This window comes from Hippocampus comes, unplaced genomic scaffold, assembly GCF_001891065.2.
Source record: "Hippocampus comes isolate QL1 unplaced genomic scaffold, H_comes_QL1_v1.1 scaffold122, whole genome shotgun sequence".
NCBI classification, from domain to species: Eukaryota; Metazoa; Chordata; class Actinopteri; order Syngnathiformes; family Syngnathidae; genus Hippocampus; species Hippocampus comes.
Window position 1 is genome coordinate 2,841,863 of NW_017842059.1, and position 19,805 is coordinate 2,861,667.

A 19,805-nucleotide genomic window follows, 5' to 3' on the forward strand; every position below is an offset into this window, starting at 1 on the left:
GCGTCGGAGCAAATGTGCACGTGTGAACGCTCGACTGGATCTGTTTCGGCGCAGCGTCGGACCAAACGTTGCCGTGTGAACGGGGCTAGAGAGAGAGAGAGAGAGAGAGAGAGAGAGAGAGAGAGAGAGAGAGAGAGAGAGAGACACACACACACACACACACACACACACACACACACACACACACACACACACACACTGTATATGCTCTTATATATGCTTATATATGCTTTAATTTTTTCTGCAGCACCTCAGGCTTTTACAATCACCAACATCATGGCAATAATATGTAATATAGTACCGGTATATTGAGTTTGACACCTATGTGCTCGAGAAAAAAAAAGAGAGCAGATTAGGAATCAGCGCAAAAAAAAAAATCATGAAGAAACATTGACTTGCAGCTCTGAAAAATGTAAAAAAAAATGTTGACTGGTGTTATTGAAATAATTGTTAGTTCTGTACCTTCTGTTTACGAAAGCAATTTTTGCTGCGTTCTCTGTTGAAACTCCAACTGTGTCTTGGAGAGTCCTCTTTTTATAGTATTTTCCCCCTTCCCCATTATTGATAATGTGTCTGTTTCCTTCCAGATGTGCAATCATATCCTCCATACTTAAAGGACTTGATTCACAGCCAGCTTTGTCAACACCTGGGCCTTCGCGGGCCATGCTGCGAGGGAGGGGGCAGCGGCGAGCCGTCTCCCACGGCCGGCTCGCCGGACACGCTTCGCTCCAGCCTGTGCAGCGTCGACGAACACCACCCGCTTCTGCGCGACCTGAGCGGCCACTGCGCAGCCCACGGCAGCGCCGCTGAGCTGGCCGCTAAAATCCTGTCGGCGCTGCAGGGAGGGGAGGAGCTTCTGCTCGCCCGGCTTCAGAGGGTGGGGCGGACCGGGCCCGGCGGGAGGGACTGCGCTTTCCACAGCCTCGGAGGGAGCGGGCACGGCATCGGGCCTTGCGGCGGTCAGGAGTCTCCTGCGTATTCTGTGTCTTACTCGGAGACATATCTGTCCCCAGGGGAGGATGGCGACACCCCCTGCAAGGACTACGAGGCCACCTTGTGCCAGGCCGAGGCCAACGGGGAAGAGTTTCCGCCGGGTTACGAGCCCCGCAGGAGGATGTCAGACGTGGCCTCCTCGGGAGTCGTTTCGCTTGACGAGGATGAGGACGAGGAAACACTTCAGGGCGAGTCAAACCACCAGTGACTCCTCTCATGGCAGTGTTAAGCCCCCGCCTCCACTTTGCTCTTTGAGGTTCCTTGATCATGACATCAACGTTTGATCCAGAAATTAATTTTTTCATCCGTCTTTGCCTTACTCGCGCCGTCACAATATTTCAGCTCCATTTCCTAATTCTTACCAAAGTCATTCAACGTATGAGTTCTCTTCTTTTCCAAGCGTCCAAACAATCTTTTTCTGTGCTTGAGAACTCGAGTTGGTGGACTTGCTAGAGTAGCCATCGCTCAATGGAAGCTGCGGGTTTGATACGGGTGGATCCAGGCGCCGCCGTTCTTGCCTACGTCGAAAACTCCCCCCAAAAGAGATCAACAAAATGAATGAGTCCACAAGTCTGATTTTTTTCTTTGCATGTCTTTTGCAAGCGCTGACGCCGATGGTTTGTAATCTCAGCCGCTATTTATGACCCACCCGAACACACCGGCCTGACCACGCCCACAGGAGAACTCGACCTGTCCTGTCCCCTCCCCTTTGCAAGAGACAAACAAAAGCATCCTTTTGGCATGGCTTGCTGAGTATGCCAAATTACTTATTCCTGTCGCTACCATTTATGAGCAAATGCTGGAATGTTTTTACAGCGACAGGACATCTTATGAATTGAAAAAAGGAAAAAAAAAAACCCAAAAGATTTATCACAATGGATATGACAGAAACAAAATGTTTTTATTGTACTAGTTTTCTATCACTCATCAGTTGTTCATATTATATCAAATGTTGTTTTGAATGATGGGCTGGAATTCTGTGGATTCCTGCATGGAAGACACAAGAACTTTTTGGATGTCTTAAAATAACACATGCACGCACGCACGCACGCGCACGCTGAGCAACAGTGGCAACAACAAATACAAAGAGAATGTTTCTGAAGTGACCCGCTGGCTGGTGTGGACTGCGGAGTGAAGTGGGCCGAAAAAGACTTGCTTTGGAGATTTCTATATTTTTGTATCCGTTGTCTCGCTTTGATCTCTATGCCGATGCGGCGTGCCAGTGGGTTTTATGGTTTCTTGCACGACGCTCTAATGTGGCTGTACATTTCTCATTTTCTTTGTTATCACTGTGTGATATCGTCGACTGGTTCAGGCAAAAACGTGAACATGTTTCCTTGATTTTTGGTTTTCAAGGCCACGCCGAGTCTTTTACAGTTAGTGCCGACTGTCACGACCTAACTTTCAAAATGATGACGACTTTAGATCTATTCTTTCAACTCTTGGCTGGAACATTTGCAGAAAGGGCATGTTTGCGGGATTACGGTGGGAGATCTGTTCAAGTTCCCCCAGAGGGACTCTCATTCATACAGCTCAGGATGTCCCATCAGGCTACAGCGTCAGCGCATCGCAGCAGCATTAGCATGCATTAACACCATTCTCACATCCCTCCCTCGGCCTGTGTGTGTATGGGTGTGTGTGTGTGTGTCTGTGTGTGCGTGCGTGTCTTTGCATGTGGCAAGGCCTTGTGTGCTTCGTTTTCCATGTCATTATTAGTTTTTCCAAATAATTGAAGCACAGATTCGGCTCCCTTCACCCCTTTTCAGTTGTTTCGGAAACACCTTAATGTGTGAGTACACTAATTGTGCGTGTGTGTGTGTGTGTGTGTGTGTGTGTGTGTGTGTGTGTGTGTGTGTGTGTGTGTGTCTGTCTGTATAAGCATGATAAGAATTCTAAGATGTCAGCAAGCTCCTTAAGCTTGCACTGTTATGTCCAACGGTTCCCTTTAAATAATGTCTGGTGCTGGAGATGCTAAAATAAAAGTAAACATGAAGTATTTTATGTATAATGACCGAACGGTATATACTGAGGTTCATGTTGCCACATCTGCTGGACTGACAGCAAGAGACAGCGACAACTCAGGGGTAAACACTGAAGCGGTGCCTTCCACTCCTCACCTTTGACCTCCCAAGTTGCACCTTCCTCATCATCACCCCAGAGAGCCCCAGAAACCCCACTTTGCTGTTTGATTTCGATGCACCAAAGTAGAATGAAATGAGGTCGGCTGCCTCGCTTGTTCAAATATCCTGTTGCAACTCGTGCAGCTGTAGGACAGCAAAAGCAGCGTTTGGACGTCATCGCCCTTTCCCGTGACATTAGAAGTCGGCTGATGCGGACTTGTGCTTTTGTCCGGACATGGTGACGCCACCCACCATCCTGCTAGCTGTATTTATTAACTGTCCATCACACCCTTGTCCGAGGCTGTGTGTGTGTGTGTGTGTGTGTGTGTGTGTGTGTGTGTGTGCGCGCGAGGAGACGGAGCATCTGAGCATACTGCATTTTCTGGCTCATTTGTCTCATTCATTATACATTCACACACTGACTGATGCGTCTATGTTTGACAACGATTTGTCCTTCCAATGATAAAATCAGGAGAACTTTCCCCAACACACACACACACACACACACACACACACACACACACACACACACACACACACACACACACACAGCCGGCTTGAAGCCTCCTCTACTGTCTCTCTCCCGTCATTTCCTTCAGCCTCCTCATCTCCTTTCCACCCACCGTCTTTCTCTCCATCCTTTCATCCGCCTCCTCATCACCACCCTCCTCCTCTTCCATCTCGCCTCACAAGGGGCTCCATGTGTAACTCGGAGGACTTTTAAATGCTACCTTTGCTGACAGGCAATTAGCCCGCCATGAGAAAAACCACCCGATGAGAACTCAATGTGGATGCTATCGTTGTACGTCTGTCTTCCCGCCATCTCCCCCCACCCCCTCCTGGACAAGCAGTTTGTGGGAAGTGATGTCGTGATGAAGGGACATTTATGTGACAGCGGCAGTCCGACACAGTACTTTCTTCGATTGTGGCGGCCGTTCAACCCTGAAAGCCCAGTCCAATCTAGAAACTGAATGTACGAATTAAATCGAGAGGTCCTGATCCTTGCATGTAGTCAAGCCATGTGCAAGAAACAAAGTACAGAGAAACAGGGTATAAGCGAGAACCGAAGTCCAGTTGAATGTACCGTGACATTTTACGCCTCCCGCACCTTACATCACATTTTCAGCTCCCTCTGAAATCTCAGCCTGCCTTTTTTTTTCTTTTTTAACCCTCTTGAATGATTTGCTTCCTATGTTGGCTGAATGTAATGAATTGATTATTGCCACCTTGGATTTGATATTAATTATCTTGTTTGCTGCATCTGACATAAGTTAATAAAAGTATTGATATTATTTGGAAAAAAACAAAACAAACAAAAAAAAACCTTTGCATGGCGTGATCATTATTTTAGTGATGCAGTGGTTCACTCATTCGGCCGCAATAGACTTCAGCCCTCAACAGAAGAAGCAGCAGATGATGGATGGACGCCTATGGAATGTCGCTTATAGGTCAGCATTTTATGAGAGTGGGATGTGCGGAAAGCTCCATCAAGTGCTTTAGGCTCATGATTTGATGATGAATGGACAATATTCACACTGCCACTGAGTGGGAACTGAACTCATGCAGCCCGCGGTCAGACAAGGGAGCCACTAAACTGTCGTTTCTGATATTTCTCGTCTCTCTCATAATCAACAGTTGATTCACAAGACAACCTTTTTGAAAATGAGACCTACAGTGGTACCTCTACCTACTTTAATTAATTGCTTCTCGAAAAATTTCTTAACTCGAACATTTTGTAAGTAGGGACACATTTTCCTATGTAAATGCCCTAATTCGTTCCTAGACCCCCACCCCACCAAAAAAAAAATCAGACATAAATGTTTTATAAAGCATAAAAATGCATCAAAATAGGTCACGAATACATGTTACAATTAGTTTATTGTACAATAAATGAGAGTTCTGCATAACGTAAAACACAAAGAATAGAGTAAAGAATAAAAATTATGTATTTTAACTTTTGACTGTGTCCTCATCGTTTTTTTACCCTCTTTAGTCCACGTTCTCGCTCAGGAAGTGTTTTTTGCCTGTCGTTTTGTAAATAACTGATCCAAGGACGTTTGCTTTTCTCGGCTTTTAACAATCCTTTGAAAATGTCCAAAGCAAACATCAGCATAGAGAGCGTTGCCCGACTGGTGAACATTTTTTCTGGGTGATTACATTTACGTAAAACTATCAGAAAGCTTCATGGACCGAGGGGCAAATGACAAGGACGCTGCACAGACACAATTCGATCTATTCTAACGCGTCAACCCAGACGGCAGAAGTCACTCTTAGCCAATGGGATGCCAGGATGATGCTGGGTAATAGCCAATGGCAGAGCAGCTATGAGTATGTTGCGTTCAGGAAACTCGGAGCTGCGCGGAGCAGCCCATACTGTATTTTTTTACCTTTCGTATCTTGCAATTTCTTTTGTCACAAAAGACGATATTTTCCAGTTGAGACGTTTCGTAACTTGAAAATTTCGTATGAAGTGACGTTCGTAAATAGAGGTACCACTGTACTTATTGGGAAGTGCTTCATTGAGAGAGTTACATAAAAACGTCTGAAATAACATATTTTTGTTTCATTTCTGAAAATGTTAGTATGAATTAATGATATTGATGAGAAGACACTCATCGTGTTAATGACTTTTCCCTCCCTCTCAATAATTAGGAAACAGACAAATATCAATTGACAACAATTGACTTTTATAAATCTTTGCCATGGTTCCCATTTTCAAATGATCAAAATTCCTAGAAAATCCCAATGTCCCGTCACTGGTGAGCGAACAAGCAAGCTATGAAGACAAACCAGAATGAACTTCATGACAAAACACGAATCCTGATAGAATATCCACAAACGCTCAACAAGGTGGAAGATGTCCTTCAGTCACAAAGGCCGATTATGCAGTAGCAGAGAGCCAAAGTGCTAGAATGACAAAATGCTTACACCCTATCTACAATTGCATATACAGGAGATATGCATTATGGATGTACATGACACGGTGAGCGCGTTGCAAGCTGTGGGCGATTGGGCATTCTTCATACAAATATATTCTAAGGGTGAGTAAAACCTTTTTCGAGAGTGTGCTGTTTCAACCCCACTGACTCATGGATAGACGCCGTAGTCTATGCCATAAAATCTGCGGCGGTTAGCTAACTCACATGGCGACATTATTGTTGTTCATGTATTACATGAGTCAGGGTCAGCCATCAGCGAGATAGTTTCGTGTCAAGGTGGACAGCGTAACGTAGCCGTGAGGATATTTCATTCTTCCACGACATCCTGGAAGTGAACACACCCATCCATTTGTCTGATTGGAAGGGAGAGCCGCATGGTAACATCACGGGAGAAGATCATTTCAAAGCACAACACGCACAAATGTGGTTTGCCGAAGTAGGAAATAACATGACGTCAAACTTAAAACAAACTCAAAATGTCTCCTCATCTGGGACACGCCTGTGGCATTCGCCCCATTCGCATCAACTACAAAACAAAATTAATAAATAATAACAATAATATTAATTGTCATTATCCTTGCAATCCTTATTGGAAAAAAATATTGTTGACCCACAGTGATCAACTTCTGGTGATCTCAGCTTGCTGTTGTGATTGACTTATTGATGGGCCCTATTGTAGATCAATGTGTAAAAAAAATAAAATAAAAAAAAAGGATTATTTTCAAAAACATTTTTTCCCACTGGTCTTTCCCCCAGCTGCTCATTCCATCTGTTGTTTATCCTTAAAGGAGGTTTTGCCTTTCTTGCCTGAGGCTCCCTTTGCCAACTCACTGGAGGCCAAGGAGGGACGCAAAACAAGGAAAACTTTGCAAACGTTGATTGGCTCATTTTTATTGTCAGGAGGATTTGGTGGACATCCGGACTACTGAGGAAAAATCTGAGTAAGACTGCTCTCTTTTGATTTATTTTGCACTTGATATGTTTTCAATGCTGTGCTTATCCTAGTTTCTTCACATGAGTTTCCAATTCTAGTTTTCCGTTTGTTTCCCCTTCTTATCTGACTTGTCCGGTCTATTTTTAGCTTTGTCACCCCTGACCCAATCGGTCACGATTTGACAAATTAATTTTAATACCTCTCTGAAATTGCCATTTAAAATGTAGTATCATTACCAAAAATGCATGTTTTTAGAATGTCGCTGCAAGCCACAACACCTACAGAAAACTAACGTATGCAAGGGGAGAGTATAAAATATGTACGTAACATGATTTGATGGTATTGTTAAAAAAAAAGTCAACATATCTACAAAAAAAAAAAAAAAAATCCAGCACATGAGTGCTATTGGTATGTCTGCGCTAATAAAGTCCCCAGACACTGTATGAGGAAATACAAACTTATCAATTCATATAAATACGTCTAACACATTCCAGAAAATCATCTATCCACTTTTTTTTCTTAATTCTCAAGTCAACTCAACGCAACTGAACTGTATTTATAGAGCACTTTAAAACAACCATCCCTGTATACACAAAGTGCTGTACATGGAGCAAATATCATAAATACAACAATAAAACAATAATTAATAATAAAGACAGTAGAAAATACAAAACTTTGTCCTTAAATCAGCATGTATTGTATTGTATTGTAAATGGGACCCAGGGTTACTGGGGCCGATTCCAGCTAACTTTGTGCGAAAGGAAGACTACACCCTGGATTGATCGCTCATCAATCACACGGCACAAACAGAGACAGAAAACCATTGACACTCACATTTCCATCCTCAACATCCAAACCTAATTGAGTCTCATCACATCTCACCGCATCGACCCATAACAGCATGAAGTGTGACAGTGTATTATGACCTTTTGCAAATGATGTCACATCAAATGTACTTTACAGTGTTACACTAACACCTTAATATCAGAAAATAAGGCACATTTATATGTGCTGATCAAGGGTCAATGATGTCCTTTGCTTTTTCTTTATCCGGTAATCACCTCGATTTCCTCCGGAGGAACTCCCTTCTTTTATTCTCTGCCATTCCATTAGCTCGTAAGCTCAGCTCCAACGTTTTTGCATTATTGACAGAGACTTAAGCTGAGGTCAGTCTAACGGATGATCTGACCCTTCCTTCCAGCGTGCTATTTCTGACCACATGCCAGAGGTATGGTTTGAGCCCGCCCAAACCATATCTCAGCTCTGCGGGGGGCTTCAATTGAAGGAGGTCCCGGCTCCTTATCAGTTTGTCCGTTACATTCTTGACTCAAGTGGTCAGTCCGGTATCCATCTATGGGTAAAGGAAGAAGGCAAGAGAACCGGTGGTGGCCCACGATGCATCGGGGCCTTATAAAGAAGCCGCACCAGTGAGGGATTTTGTTTTTGGAGGGAGAGTGTGTTGTTGAGAGTAATCTGTGTTTGGCGCTATGGAATCACTGACTTCGTCTAGTCGGCGATCCTCTTCATCCTATCGCTCCTCGGCCCGCTACAGCTCCTCCAGTAGTTTTCGGTCAGAGAGCTCACGGGCTGGATCTGGGGACTCCCTGGATGCTCTTTTAGAGCCTTTTCTTGACTCGGCGAATTCATCCGACATGTTTTGCGAAGAGGACCAGGGGGGGCTCACTTGCCAGGCTCCGTTTGGCAGGCAAGACAGATCCTCCTATGTACACAGTGGTAAGTCAGCTGAAGCTCACACTTCTCATAGAACAGGTTGAAAACTTTCATTTCCAATGCACTAGACCGCAGACCTTTGCCAGCATCAGACGAAACAATAAGTGACAAATGAGACACAACGCTGAAGTTAGTGTCACCGTGACAATGGGGTCATGACTATTAGAAAGCTGTTCTTCTCGACAGCACAGTGCATATGCATGTACAGGAGGTAGGCCTACTTGGGGCTTTAGAACCAGAATGTTCAGTTATTTCCGTTTTTCACAGCCCTCCGAATAGGGATCGTCACTCAGCATGGAAAGATCACTCGCTAGGTACTCTTTGATTATTTATTGAGGCATCCAGCAGGTAATAACCTAAAAATAAGCATTAATAGAACAATCAATGTACCTATCTTCATCACAATGTAAATAATGTAAATAATAGACATGAATTCATGAACTTAATACCTTCATTTCAACAGTAATTTTATCAACCATAATATTATCAATCATGGCTTTATCACAACCAATTGATTATTTCTCGTAATGGGTTACAGTAAATGTAATTACTGTACTTGTCATCTAGATTAATCGTCGAAACATCATAAGAAACCATAAAAGTGGAACCGAACAATATAACTACAAATCCCAGTGGTCAACCCCAGAAGCAAAGCGCCGGCACGAATAACTCTTCGCCAGAACGCAAAACCATCATTGAAACTTTCCAATGCAGCCGGACAAACACGACGTTGGCAATATTCCAACAAAACATAAGTAAACATGGACACCATTGTAATTTCAAGTCTTAACTCTTATAACTTTTGCCCATGTTGTTTAAACGCTACTCCAGCCAGCAAGTAACGCTAAGCGATGCAGCAAAGAGATAAAGCGCCACGGACACAAAGCAAAAAGCAGACAAACAAAGCAAGCAAGCATGATTAAATCGAAAAGATAATTCTCCAGATCTGACATAGAAAAGCAGACATAACAAACGTATCTTAGCATTGGGGTCATGCTGGCAATGAAGTGAGTGATTTCCTACTGAACCAAAGCGCGATATCGTTTGTTTTTTCATGTGAAGTGAATGGCAGTCCGCACCATCTTAAAGCCCCCGGTAAATGCAACACAGAATGTCCCAGCTTGTTGCAAACAAATGAAAATGAAAACGCTGGAGTGATGTCCATCTGATTTCTGACTACTGTCACGATACTTTTGAGCAAGGCACTGACTGACCAGACCACCCCTAGCCCATAAGGTGCAGCACTGATGTCTTTCCTTGGAATTCCTGTCCGTGTGTGAGCGGGTTCTCACTGTAGGCCACAACACAAATATACTGTGCAGCAAAGTGGAATTTCCCCTTGAGGGATTATAAGGAAGAATTTTATTCCAAGAACACTCCCAATTACAGGGGGAGGCCTATTAAAAAGTATTCAAAACCAATCCATAAACGTCAAGTTTTTTATTTGCTATTATTTCATCATCACTGTGGTGCATAAAAACGGAAAATAAAAGCTGAATTTTTCATTGGAAGACAGCAAAGTTTTAGTAGCACGGAGAGAAGAGGCAATGCCGCAGAATGATGATTGCGAGCAAAAGGCTGCAGACCTCATCAACTGGGCCTCGTAAAGAAGGAATTGTGAGGAGGGGTCGAGGGGGAAGACAAAGGAAGGGGGAAAACAAAGAATGCAAAACTCAGATTGACACTCAGAGGCCGCCTTGCCACATGATGTGGACGGTTAATTTTTGAAATGACACACTTTATTGATACAAATTGAATTGTCAATATTTTTACGAAAGAAATCAGCAAGTCTCAATTCAAGCTTCGAAAGCACGGTGTCAAACTCAAGGCCTGGGGGCAGATCTGGCCCACCACATCATTTTATGTGGCCCGCAAAAGCAGATCAATTATGTCAACTTCCACGATCCTTTCTAAAATTTCTACCAAAAATTTTTAATTCTCATAATGTAATAACGAGAGATAGTCGAAGCATTTTATGGTTACCAAACCCCTCATTACAATAACTTAAACAATAGTTGAATGAACCGTTATTCTTGACTTCTTTATGTGGTTTCACAGTCCTAACGGCCGTCCTTGTGAAACAGTAACTAAAATGTGGCCCGCGACAAAAATGAGTTTGACACCCCTGTTCGAAGGTACCTCTTTCTATCCTATAAACGCAGTCTTGAAATTGTGAAAAAAAAAAAACTCACAATTTTTAACTTTTAGTTGTTTGATTAAGCCAACAATTGCGAATTCTACATTGACAGTTGGTTCAAATAAGTGAGGCTTTGCTGCAGTTACTGGTCAAGTGTGCCATCATGGGAAGCATATTGGGAAATCCATGTTCAGGAAAAAAAAAGTCTCCTTTTGAAATAAAGACTATCTACAGTTCATGGGACATGTTTGTGAGCTAAGAAAAGTTTCATAATTACAAGTTGAGCGTACTTTCAAAACTATCATAATGACAAAAGAAACTTCTCAGACAGTATATATAAAAAAAGTGTACACACCCCTTTTTAAATACCAAGTTTGTGTGATTTGAAAAGCGAAACTGAGATCATCCGATCAAAGCTGTTTTCCATCTCTACGCTAACCACTGGACCACCGGGCCGCCCGCCTCTAATGTAGCTAAATAAATGTCAGATGTTCTAGTAGGCTTTTCCTGACTTTTTTTCTCTGGCAGAAGCCTGTGCGTTTTGAGCTCAAATTGACTGATTTTCAACAGCTGTGTAAGAAAGAGGAGCATTTTAGCAAAAGATGCAGATACGCTCTTATGCATACACAGTGTAGAAAAAAAGTCAACTTTACAACGACACATGAATGAATAATGTCACCATAGTAACCGCTGTGTTTAAGTGGGCTACTGTACATCAGGGGAAGCCAGCTTTTCTTCAAAGGTCTTCATGAAGACAAATCAAAGGATTCAGAGGTACTTTGACAATTTAGACCTTTAATTAATTGAACATAGTACAACTAATGTATCAGTTAGGTCGAGATACAAAGAGGAAATTATAAATTGTATACTGTTTCATATTTATTTAGCACACATTATTCGGGACCTTGAGCAGGAAGGCTGATATTGCTTCTTAAATAAAACTTTGGTTTTCATTTTTTTGGGGGGGCTTGTTCCTCTTTTGAATAAGGTAACGCCTGTTTTGTCAAATGACGATTTCAGTTAATGCTGCAGCCGGCCTATAAAAAACAGACGGGCGAGCTGCAAATGGGCTGCGGGCAGCAGTTTGAACACTGCCAGTCTGTGTGTATGTATGATTTTGTGTACCTGCTATTTTCTTAACGTGTTGCAGCTCCAGCGGGTGGAGGTGTGCAACGTGTAGGAGATAGCTACTACGTGTCCGCCGATGTCAGCCAGTTTGAGCCGCATGACGTTGTGGTGATGGCTTATAACCATCATGTTGTCATTCACGCTCAGAAGGTGTGTGTGTGTTCTAAAACAATCATTTTGCATTAAAAAAAAAAAAAATCTTATTGTTATTAGTATTCAATCATTTCCAATTTGTGTAACTGCCCAACAATAGAAATAATCCAGAAACAAGAAAAACACTGGTCAATGGCAAATTTTAATCCCTAAAGTATTTTTGACAATCATTTTTAAAAAATGTATTGTTCTTCAAGCACGTCAGGTTTTTGAGATATTTTCAATTGTTAACTTTGACTTATGAAAGAAAATTTTACTTGCAACTTCGATGAAAAAAATTTACAAAAAATTCTTTGACCGGTGTAATCAATAACTTGACTGAAAATACTGTACATGCCACAATGCAACGACAAATGGTAGCACGGCTGCATAGAGATATTTTGATAGACAGATGGAGTCAAAAAAAAAAAAGGCCACTTCTTAATCATGGTTGATCTTAAAAAAAGCTATCCCGTTTTATTGTATTTTGTTTGCATATTCATTTTAGTTTCATCTCTACACACTCATGTAGATGAATATTTTGTATATTACAAATACTAAATGACCAAGGCCAGTTTGTAACCTTTTTCAATGGACCCCTGCAATTTGCTTCCTGCAGGTCATGGATGACGGGAGCGTCAGTGACACATTCACCCATAAGTCTCAGTTCCCAAAGGACATGAATCCTCTTTCCGTCTGTGGGACCTTTCACCATGACGGTGTTTTGACTGTGAGTGTCCGCCAGACCAACTCGACAGATGGCCGGGATCTTCTGGCAAACCCTACATATCGCAGCGAAGCTCACCTATGACCACAGACTTAAAAGTTTGGCTTCGATCTCGGCTTCTGTTGTGTTGGGAGACATATCGCAATCTTGTAACCGGTAATTCTTCTTAATTTTTGCTTCTGATCCACTATATACACTGAGCACATGAAAAACAAAAACAAAATGAAAATGAATTAATTTGCCCTTTTATTCATTATTTTTGTCAAACGATTTCATATTTTATTTCCTTGATTAAACAAACGTGCTAAGCCATGCTTTGGTCACTGTTTCTTGATTTGTCGATAATGACAAAACTGACAAAACTTTGTAAAAGGGGCTAAAGGAGCAAGAAAAAGCCGTTATACATTATATATTATTATATATGAGAATACAAATACAGATTAATATGCGGATTTTAATCTGTTTGTATTGGAGCGGTGATGCTCCAAATCCAACAAAAAGAAGCTGCGGTAAAAACACTCAAAAGGTGTGCCTTATTAATACTTGGCTAGAATGGATAAAAAAAAAAAAAAAAAAAAGACGATGACATAATAATTGCATGTTAAAATCTCATTTATTCATCCCTGATATACAAAACAGTTATGCATTTTTCATTGTGAAAAATATCTCTTGACATTGTTCCGCTCTCTCTGGTTTGGCCCCCGACAGTGTGTTCCACCAAAGAGCCCTTTAAAAAAGTGGATTCAATATAGCCCTCAAAAAAACTGATGAACGGTTTTCAATCAAGGTGCACCCGATTTAAGAAAGAACTCGACTACAGCACGATTAAAAAAAAAAAAAAAAAAAAAAAAAAAAAAACTGCGTCATTGCGCGAGAGTGTCAACTCGCATCCATGCAGCGTGAATAACCAGAAGATCTCGGGGAAGGTTTCCCAAATGCCAAGCAAACAAAGTGTTCTGAAACAACATGGACACAATTCTTGGGACGGATGTCTCAAATTTAAAATCTGTATCTTTTCCTTGACAATTCAACGGGCGGTAAAGTTGAGTTATAGTATGTGTTACTGCTGCTATTTCAGATTTGGGAGGAAACCCTCCCTCTCCAGTAGTCACACGATGTGCGTCATCGTTTGACTACTCGTGTGGCTCACTTACAAATATACATTCATTTTCTGCACTTTTACAGTTTTCTTTACAAAAATAAGCTTAACTTTGCATTCGTGTCATCAAATCAAACCGGGTTAGGTGAGATGAACAACTGTTATTGCACAATTTGATTATCTACATGGAGATCATCCATACGAAAAGGAACCAAAAACACAAAACAACCCCGAAGGACGATGGTTAAACCAGACTAATAAATAAGCATCTAGCGCCGTCGTCTTCTGCGCGGTCACCGACCAAATTAATAGTTGTGAAATGTTTATTAGGGCAAGGATGACAAAGCATCGTATCTATGATGCATTGACACAGGAAGAAATAAAAGAAAGCCCGCGAGTAGATCCCGTTTAGTCCCCTGTGGTAAGCTGGTGAGACATTGGTTGCTATGGCGATTTGCGCAAGCCTTGGACAAGTCTCCCCATCTGTCAAGTACCTCATCTATATACCGGTAACGTGTATAACTCCTCGACCACATCCGGAGCCAATTGCTATGGTGTGAAGAAGACACACATGCACACACCCACACACCGTGCTGGTCCCTTTAATATGAGCTTCTCTTGTCATCAAGAATATTGATAAGATAGTGTGTGGGGCTGCCATCTCATTGGCTCATTTCATCGACGACAACGGGTATTTTTGTGTTTCAGACAGTACATCAAAATGTTGTGGAATAGTAAAGAATTATCCAGATTTTAAGCCATTTAAAAAAGCCCCCCCCCCCCCGAATCTCTTTGAAAGAGAATAGTTGAATTATATTAACGATTGGTCAAGACATTAAGATTTTATATTCCTGTCAGTCCTGACGTGAATCAAAGTGTTATGAGCACAATCCCCCGCCTCCTTTAAAAATATCTCGAAGAAAAGCTCATTGGATGGTTGGAGCGCGGCAATCAAAAACGTACGTTAGATCCCGTGGCGGTATTTTTCGTCGAGTGGCCGCCATGAAGACGACAAGCGCCAAACTTTGTTGTAATGCCAATGATGTATTCCCAGCAGAGCGAGACGAATCAGTGTTTTCTTTCCAGCGAGCCCACATGAAATATTAAATACACATGACTTACTGTCTGTCATGTCAGACTCATTGCTGACTCTGAAAGCAGGCTGCCGTGAAAACAATGCTGGCTCAAATTTCACCCTGTCAACTTTGCTGCTGATAACCGGAGCGATAATTTAGTGGCATTGAAAGATGAAATCGCCACCCTTCAAGTGATTACTTCTTGATTTCATTTCGTGCTTCTAGCTTGATTGCATTCATTGATCTGATCCTGCTCTTATTGTGTCCTCGGTAATGTGCGAGCCTCAAGATTTTTGTATTGTATAGCTGCGGGGCTTCCGATAATGTAATGTAATGTAATGGACGGCAACTAATACGGTGATCAAAGACGGATTGGGGAGGAGGCCGAGAGCAGCTGGTTGGATAATGAGAACTTCCATTTGCTCGCTCCTACTCGTTTTCTCCCTCCCTTGCTCGCTTGCTTCCTTCCTTCCTTCCATTATCGTCCTCTCAACCTTCTCTGATTGGTAAGAGCTATATTTAGATTAGCAAGAAACACTGAGAGCGTTGCCACAGCCATGTTTGTGTCTGTGGTTACTCACAGAGGAGGAGTGTACGTCATTAAGTGGCTACAGGCCATTGGGCACAACTGCTTGCGTCGTGCATAATCTTGAAGTGGTGAGAACACTAAAGAGTCACCTTTCCAGTGCGAAAAATAGTGCCATTTCAAAAAAAAAAATAGTGCCTAGTAAAACCACATCCACGAGACAATTGCAAAAATAAAAATCAAAAGCACAGCGCATACGGTATCAGTTATCACCATTCTTACAGTACACACAGTGGAAAAACGAACGGAAGACTGGTTGAATATTGTCTGGACAATACAAGCAACACGAACTACGCAATGTCTGCATAAGAACATCCCTTTTAAAAAGACTTCACTACGTGCGGAGCAGGATTTAGAAGTGTTCTGCTCTCGTGTGGAGGGTCCGCAATGGAGATTGCAAGTTTTCTCGAGCAAACTTGCAAGTGGAGTTTACGGCAACAGTGAAGGACAATGAGAGAAGAAGAGACCGGCGGAGCAGTAAAACTCTTTCCACTTTTAAATATTGATCCGAAGCCCTGAGGAATTTGGCGATTACGGACCCTCAGTGCGTCCGCTTTTGATGCTTCTTCTACCTATTTTGGGCATCACTGGGACTTTTCGTCAGACTCCGGTGGCGTGTGTTCGCCGGGCAGCGACATTCTCTTTTCGCGATCCCACAGATTGTGGAGCTCAGTGGCCTCGTTTTCACTGCTGCTGGTGCCGCTGTCCCGGAAGCTGGCCAGGGGTGGGCGCACCTTCACGCCCTTCACCGTCACAGAGCCCTCGATTGCTTTGCGAAGCTGGACGGAGAGAAAACAGACGGAAGTCAAGTCAAGTTGATTGGGATACCTGCTAGAGGAAAACAAGAGAAACAGGACCATCAGAATTGTTATGAGCACAAAGTTCCAAAGGCAGCATTTGTGATGTTCATGGCCATGATATGGATAAATTGAGTATCTGTAAAGGCACCATTAATGGTGAATGGCACTTACAGGTTTTGGAGCAACGTATGCTGCCATCTAAGGCAGGGGTCCCCAACCGCCGGTCCGCGGACCGGTACCGGTCCACAGGGCATTTGGTACCGGGCCGCGCAGAAAGAACTTGCCTTAATTACGTTTTATTTATTTCGGAATACGAAAGTTGTTTTATTTTGAAAAAATTACCGGAATCTTCGTTACATCCGTCTGCGTCACGCTTGACAGACGTCAAGCCACGCTTCTCCGTCACATGACCGTTTACGCTAAAAACAAAACGCCGGAGCTCGCAAAATGAGTAAAAAAACTGCTGGACATCGCAAATGACGGCGGCCTTCCAAGTACGTTCGAGACAACTGGATTAAAGTTATGACTGAATACTCTGAGATCGCCACAATAGCACTGTTGCTATTTCCGACATCCTACCTTTGTGAGGCAGGGGGTTTCTGCAGCAATGGCGACTAAAACAAAATTACGAAGTAGACTGGGCATAAACCACACATTTGAGGTGTCATTGTCTCCTATTACCCCGAGATGGGACCGTCTGGTTGCAGAAAATCAAGCTCGGGGCTGCGGTGAGTCGCCACTTTCGTGCACTTTGAATTTGCGTTGTATCGTATTTTGAAGGCATTAAACATTGCCATAGCGACCGGAGTGTTGCGGCCAGATTAGACGCTCCTTGTGTTTATTATTATATTTCGAAAACACTACAGTTTTCATGCAGCTCATACCATATTATTTTGTTGTATTATTTCCGCCACACCTTAAATGCAGGTCCCTGAAAATATTGTCTGACATAAACCGGTCCGTGGGGCAAAAAAGGTTGGGGACCCCTGATCTCAGGAATGTCATTTTCAGGGACATCCCTGCTTATTTCACCAAGACAATGCCAAGCCACATTCTGCACGTTACAACATCATGGCTTCACAGTAAATGAGTGCAGATACTGTACTAGACTGGCCTGCCAGCAGTCCAGACCGGTCTCCCATTGAAAATGTGCGGCAGATTATGAAGTGCAAAATACAACAACAGAGACTGTTGAGCAACTAAGTCATATATTAAATTCACTCCCAAAGACATTCTTTTGGCTTCACAGACTTCACAAATTCAACCCGAGGTACTTAACTGTATATTTATTTCAAGGGGTAGAGTAAAAAGAGTCTGAAAATGGCTGGCACTGAAGGAGTTAAGCAAGAATGGGAAATAATTCCACCTATCAAGCTTCAACAGTTACTGTCCTCAGTTCCCAAACACTTTTTGACTGTTGTTAAAATTGACTTTGGGAATCATGCCGTCGTCCCAGTTTTTGGGGAATGTGCCGCGGGCATTACATACAAAATCAGTAAATATTGGAGAAAAAAATGTAATTAAAAATTCTCTTCATCTGTTTGAATAGCTTGTCTTTGTTGTGTAGTCATTTGAATATAGGTTGAAAATCATTGGATTGTGATTTTATTTACGTTTAACACAACATCTACACAAACTTCAATGGAATTGTGTTTGTTTGAAAACTACGAAAAATATATTTAATTCCTTGTTATTTAACGCGTTGAATCAATTGGCAAAGAGCTGCCAACATAAAACAACAACAAAAAAAGCTCATTAAAAGAGCTGAAATAGGTCATGACAATATCAAACGAAAATTCACACCTGTCTTTACGTTTGCATTGAGACAGCTAAAATGGTTCAGGAAAGGTAGCGAGGTGGATACAAATGGCTGGTGTTGAGCCCCAATGGTTTTAACCAGCTTTTATTTTCTTATTATGCTGTATTGCATCTATTTTCGGTCTCAGGGTCATACTAGATGCTAGTCTACACTCTGATTAAGGTCCACAAGCCATTTCCTATTTTACACCAGAATGTTTCCTCCAAGAGGTGATACGGGGGGAGATTAGGATCAGAGTGCAGCATGTGCTACAAAGTAAGGAAAATAAGGTCAGAACTATCCCTTGACTTTTGATGCTGTCTGCTGAAGATATTTGATAGAAATAACGGAGAAGGTGAAAGTCGAAGACGAAACATATGCATTGCCAATGCTTAGCGGATAAAAGATAAACATGAGTGCAAGAACTCATTTTATCATTTCGACCATCAACATCACATTTCTACCGTCTACATTTTCTTTGACAAAAATCAACTCACTCAAAATGTTCATGTTGATGCACTTTGTTTGCATATCATTTGCATCACATTTCCAACGCGCCAAAACTTGTTGGGCCTACCCACTTGCAAGCATTGCTCAAACTTGTCTGCTATCGACTTGTGATATTCCAATTTAACTAAAACAGTTGACCACTGAGAGACTGAACAAAACACAAGGAAAGCAAAAGCAAAAAAAAAAAAATTCTTAAAAAATGTTGATAAACATACATACAATATGGGCTTTCCGCGTGTAAAACGTATGACTGTTAATCTGCGAAACACTTGGAATTGTGAGTGCTTTGCGAAAAAAATAATCCACTTCCTGAAAATTATGGATCCCCAATACACCAATGGAGGTCTTGCGTTTTACTGACAACTATCAATTAGCCCGTTCCAATTTGCCCGGGTGCAGTGATGAATACGTGAACAAAACCATCTCTCCACTTCCAGATCGACGGAGCAGCATGTCTGTGTGACTGTCTGTCAGAACTATCTGCTTTGGATGGGCTATTGTCTGCCGGTGCAACGCGGAACAAAAACACCTACAGTAAATGTCAGGGACGAAGAGCGCTGCACTTAGCACACAATCCTTTCTCCACTTCCTGGCCAATTCACAAAGAGTGGGAGGGTGGATGGAGGGTGAGGGAACTTTGTTAATGAGGCAGATGGAGTGGGAGGGTGTGTAGACTGACAGAAAACCGACGTTTAAAAGAGATGGCAGTATCAAAGGAGCCTTTTGTTTGTCACTTTCCATAAGTAGAGGGAGGCGTCCATCATTTTGGCTGAAGTGCGTGCGTGCTTGTTATGTTGCAATTATGATTATGAAATGCGTACAAGTGCCGGAAAGTGATGGCAGTCGTCACTTTGAGCACAAACGAAAATGTGGTTTGACTGGAAAAAAAAAAATAATAGGAAGAAGAGGCTGTATTAAGCAACAATATTCTTACCTCTTTAAGGGAAACGACCCCAATGAGACGTCCAATACTGGTGACGTAGGCGTGGTCAAGGCCCAGCAGGGAGAAGATGGTGTGCGTCTGGAAGGAAGACAGCAGAAGAGTTGCGAATACTCTAAATAGGCACGGCAGGTTCTTTGCTCAAAAAAAAAAAA

The 19,805-nt window shown here is 42.4% G+C and overlaps 3 protein-coding genes across 11 annotated transcripts in view; 2 read left to right on the top strand and 1 right to left on the bottom strand.

Annotated features, from left to right (window-relative positions):
• fam131ab (family with sequence similarity 131 member Ab) overlaps positions 1 to 1,528 on the top strand; it is a 23,962-nt gene extending 22,434 nt beyond the window's left edge. For all 5 annotated transcript variants that reach the window (XM_019861616.1, XM_019861613.1, XM_019861614.1 and 2 more), the window contains one exon: positions 588 to 1,528. In XM_019861616.1, coding sequence (XP_019717175.1) covers positions 588 to 1,201 — 614 coding nt within the window. In that variant the 3' untranslated portion in view covers positions 1,202 to 1,528. The remainder of the gene's footprint in view (positions 1 to 587) is intronic.
• Positions 1,529 to 8,320: 6,792 nt separating this feature from the next.
• hspb12 (heat shock protein, alpha-crystallin-related, b12) lies at positions 8,321 to 13,146 on the top strand. Its single transcript, XM_019861426.1, has 3 exons — positions 8,321 to 8,720; positions 12,005 to 12,132; positions 12,734 to 13,146. The coding sequence occupies exons 1-3, from the start codon at positions 8,474 to 8,476 to the stop codon at positions 12,923 to 12,925; spliced, it is 567 nt and encodes a 188-aa protein (XP_019716985.1). The 5' UTR covers positions 8,321 to 8,473; the 3' UTR covers positions 12,926 to 13,146.
• Positions 13,147 to 14,931: 1,785 nt separating this feature from the next.
• Positions 14,932 to 19,805, bottom strand: part of LOC109510818 (chloride channel protein 2) — a 92,639-nt gene continuing 87,765 nt past the window's right edge. For all 5 annotated transcript variants that reach the window (XM_019861421.1, XM_019861422.1, XM_019861423.1 and 2 more), the window contains 2 exons: positions 19,645 to 19,731; positions 14,932 to 16,381 (listed from right to left, as the gene is read on the bottom strand). In XM_019861421.1, the coding sequence (XP_019716980.1) occupies positions 16,187 to 16,381; positions 19,645 to 19,731 (282 nt within the window). In that variant the 3' untranslated portion in view covers positions 14,932 to 16,186. The remainder of the gene's footprint in view (positions 16,382 to 19,644; positions 19,732 to 19,805) is intronic.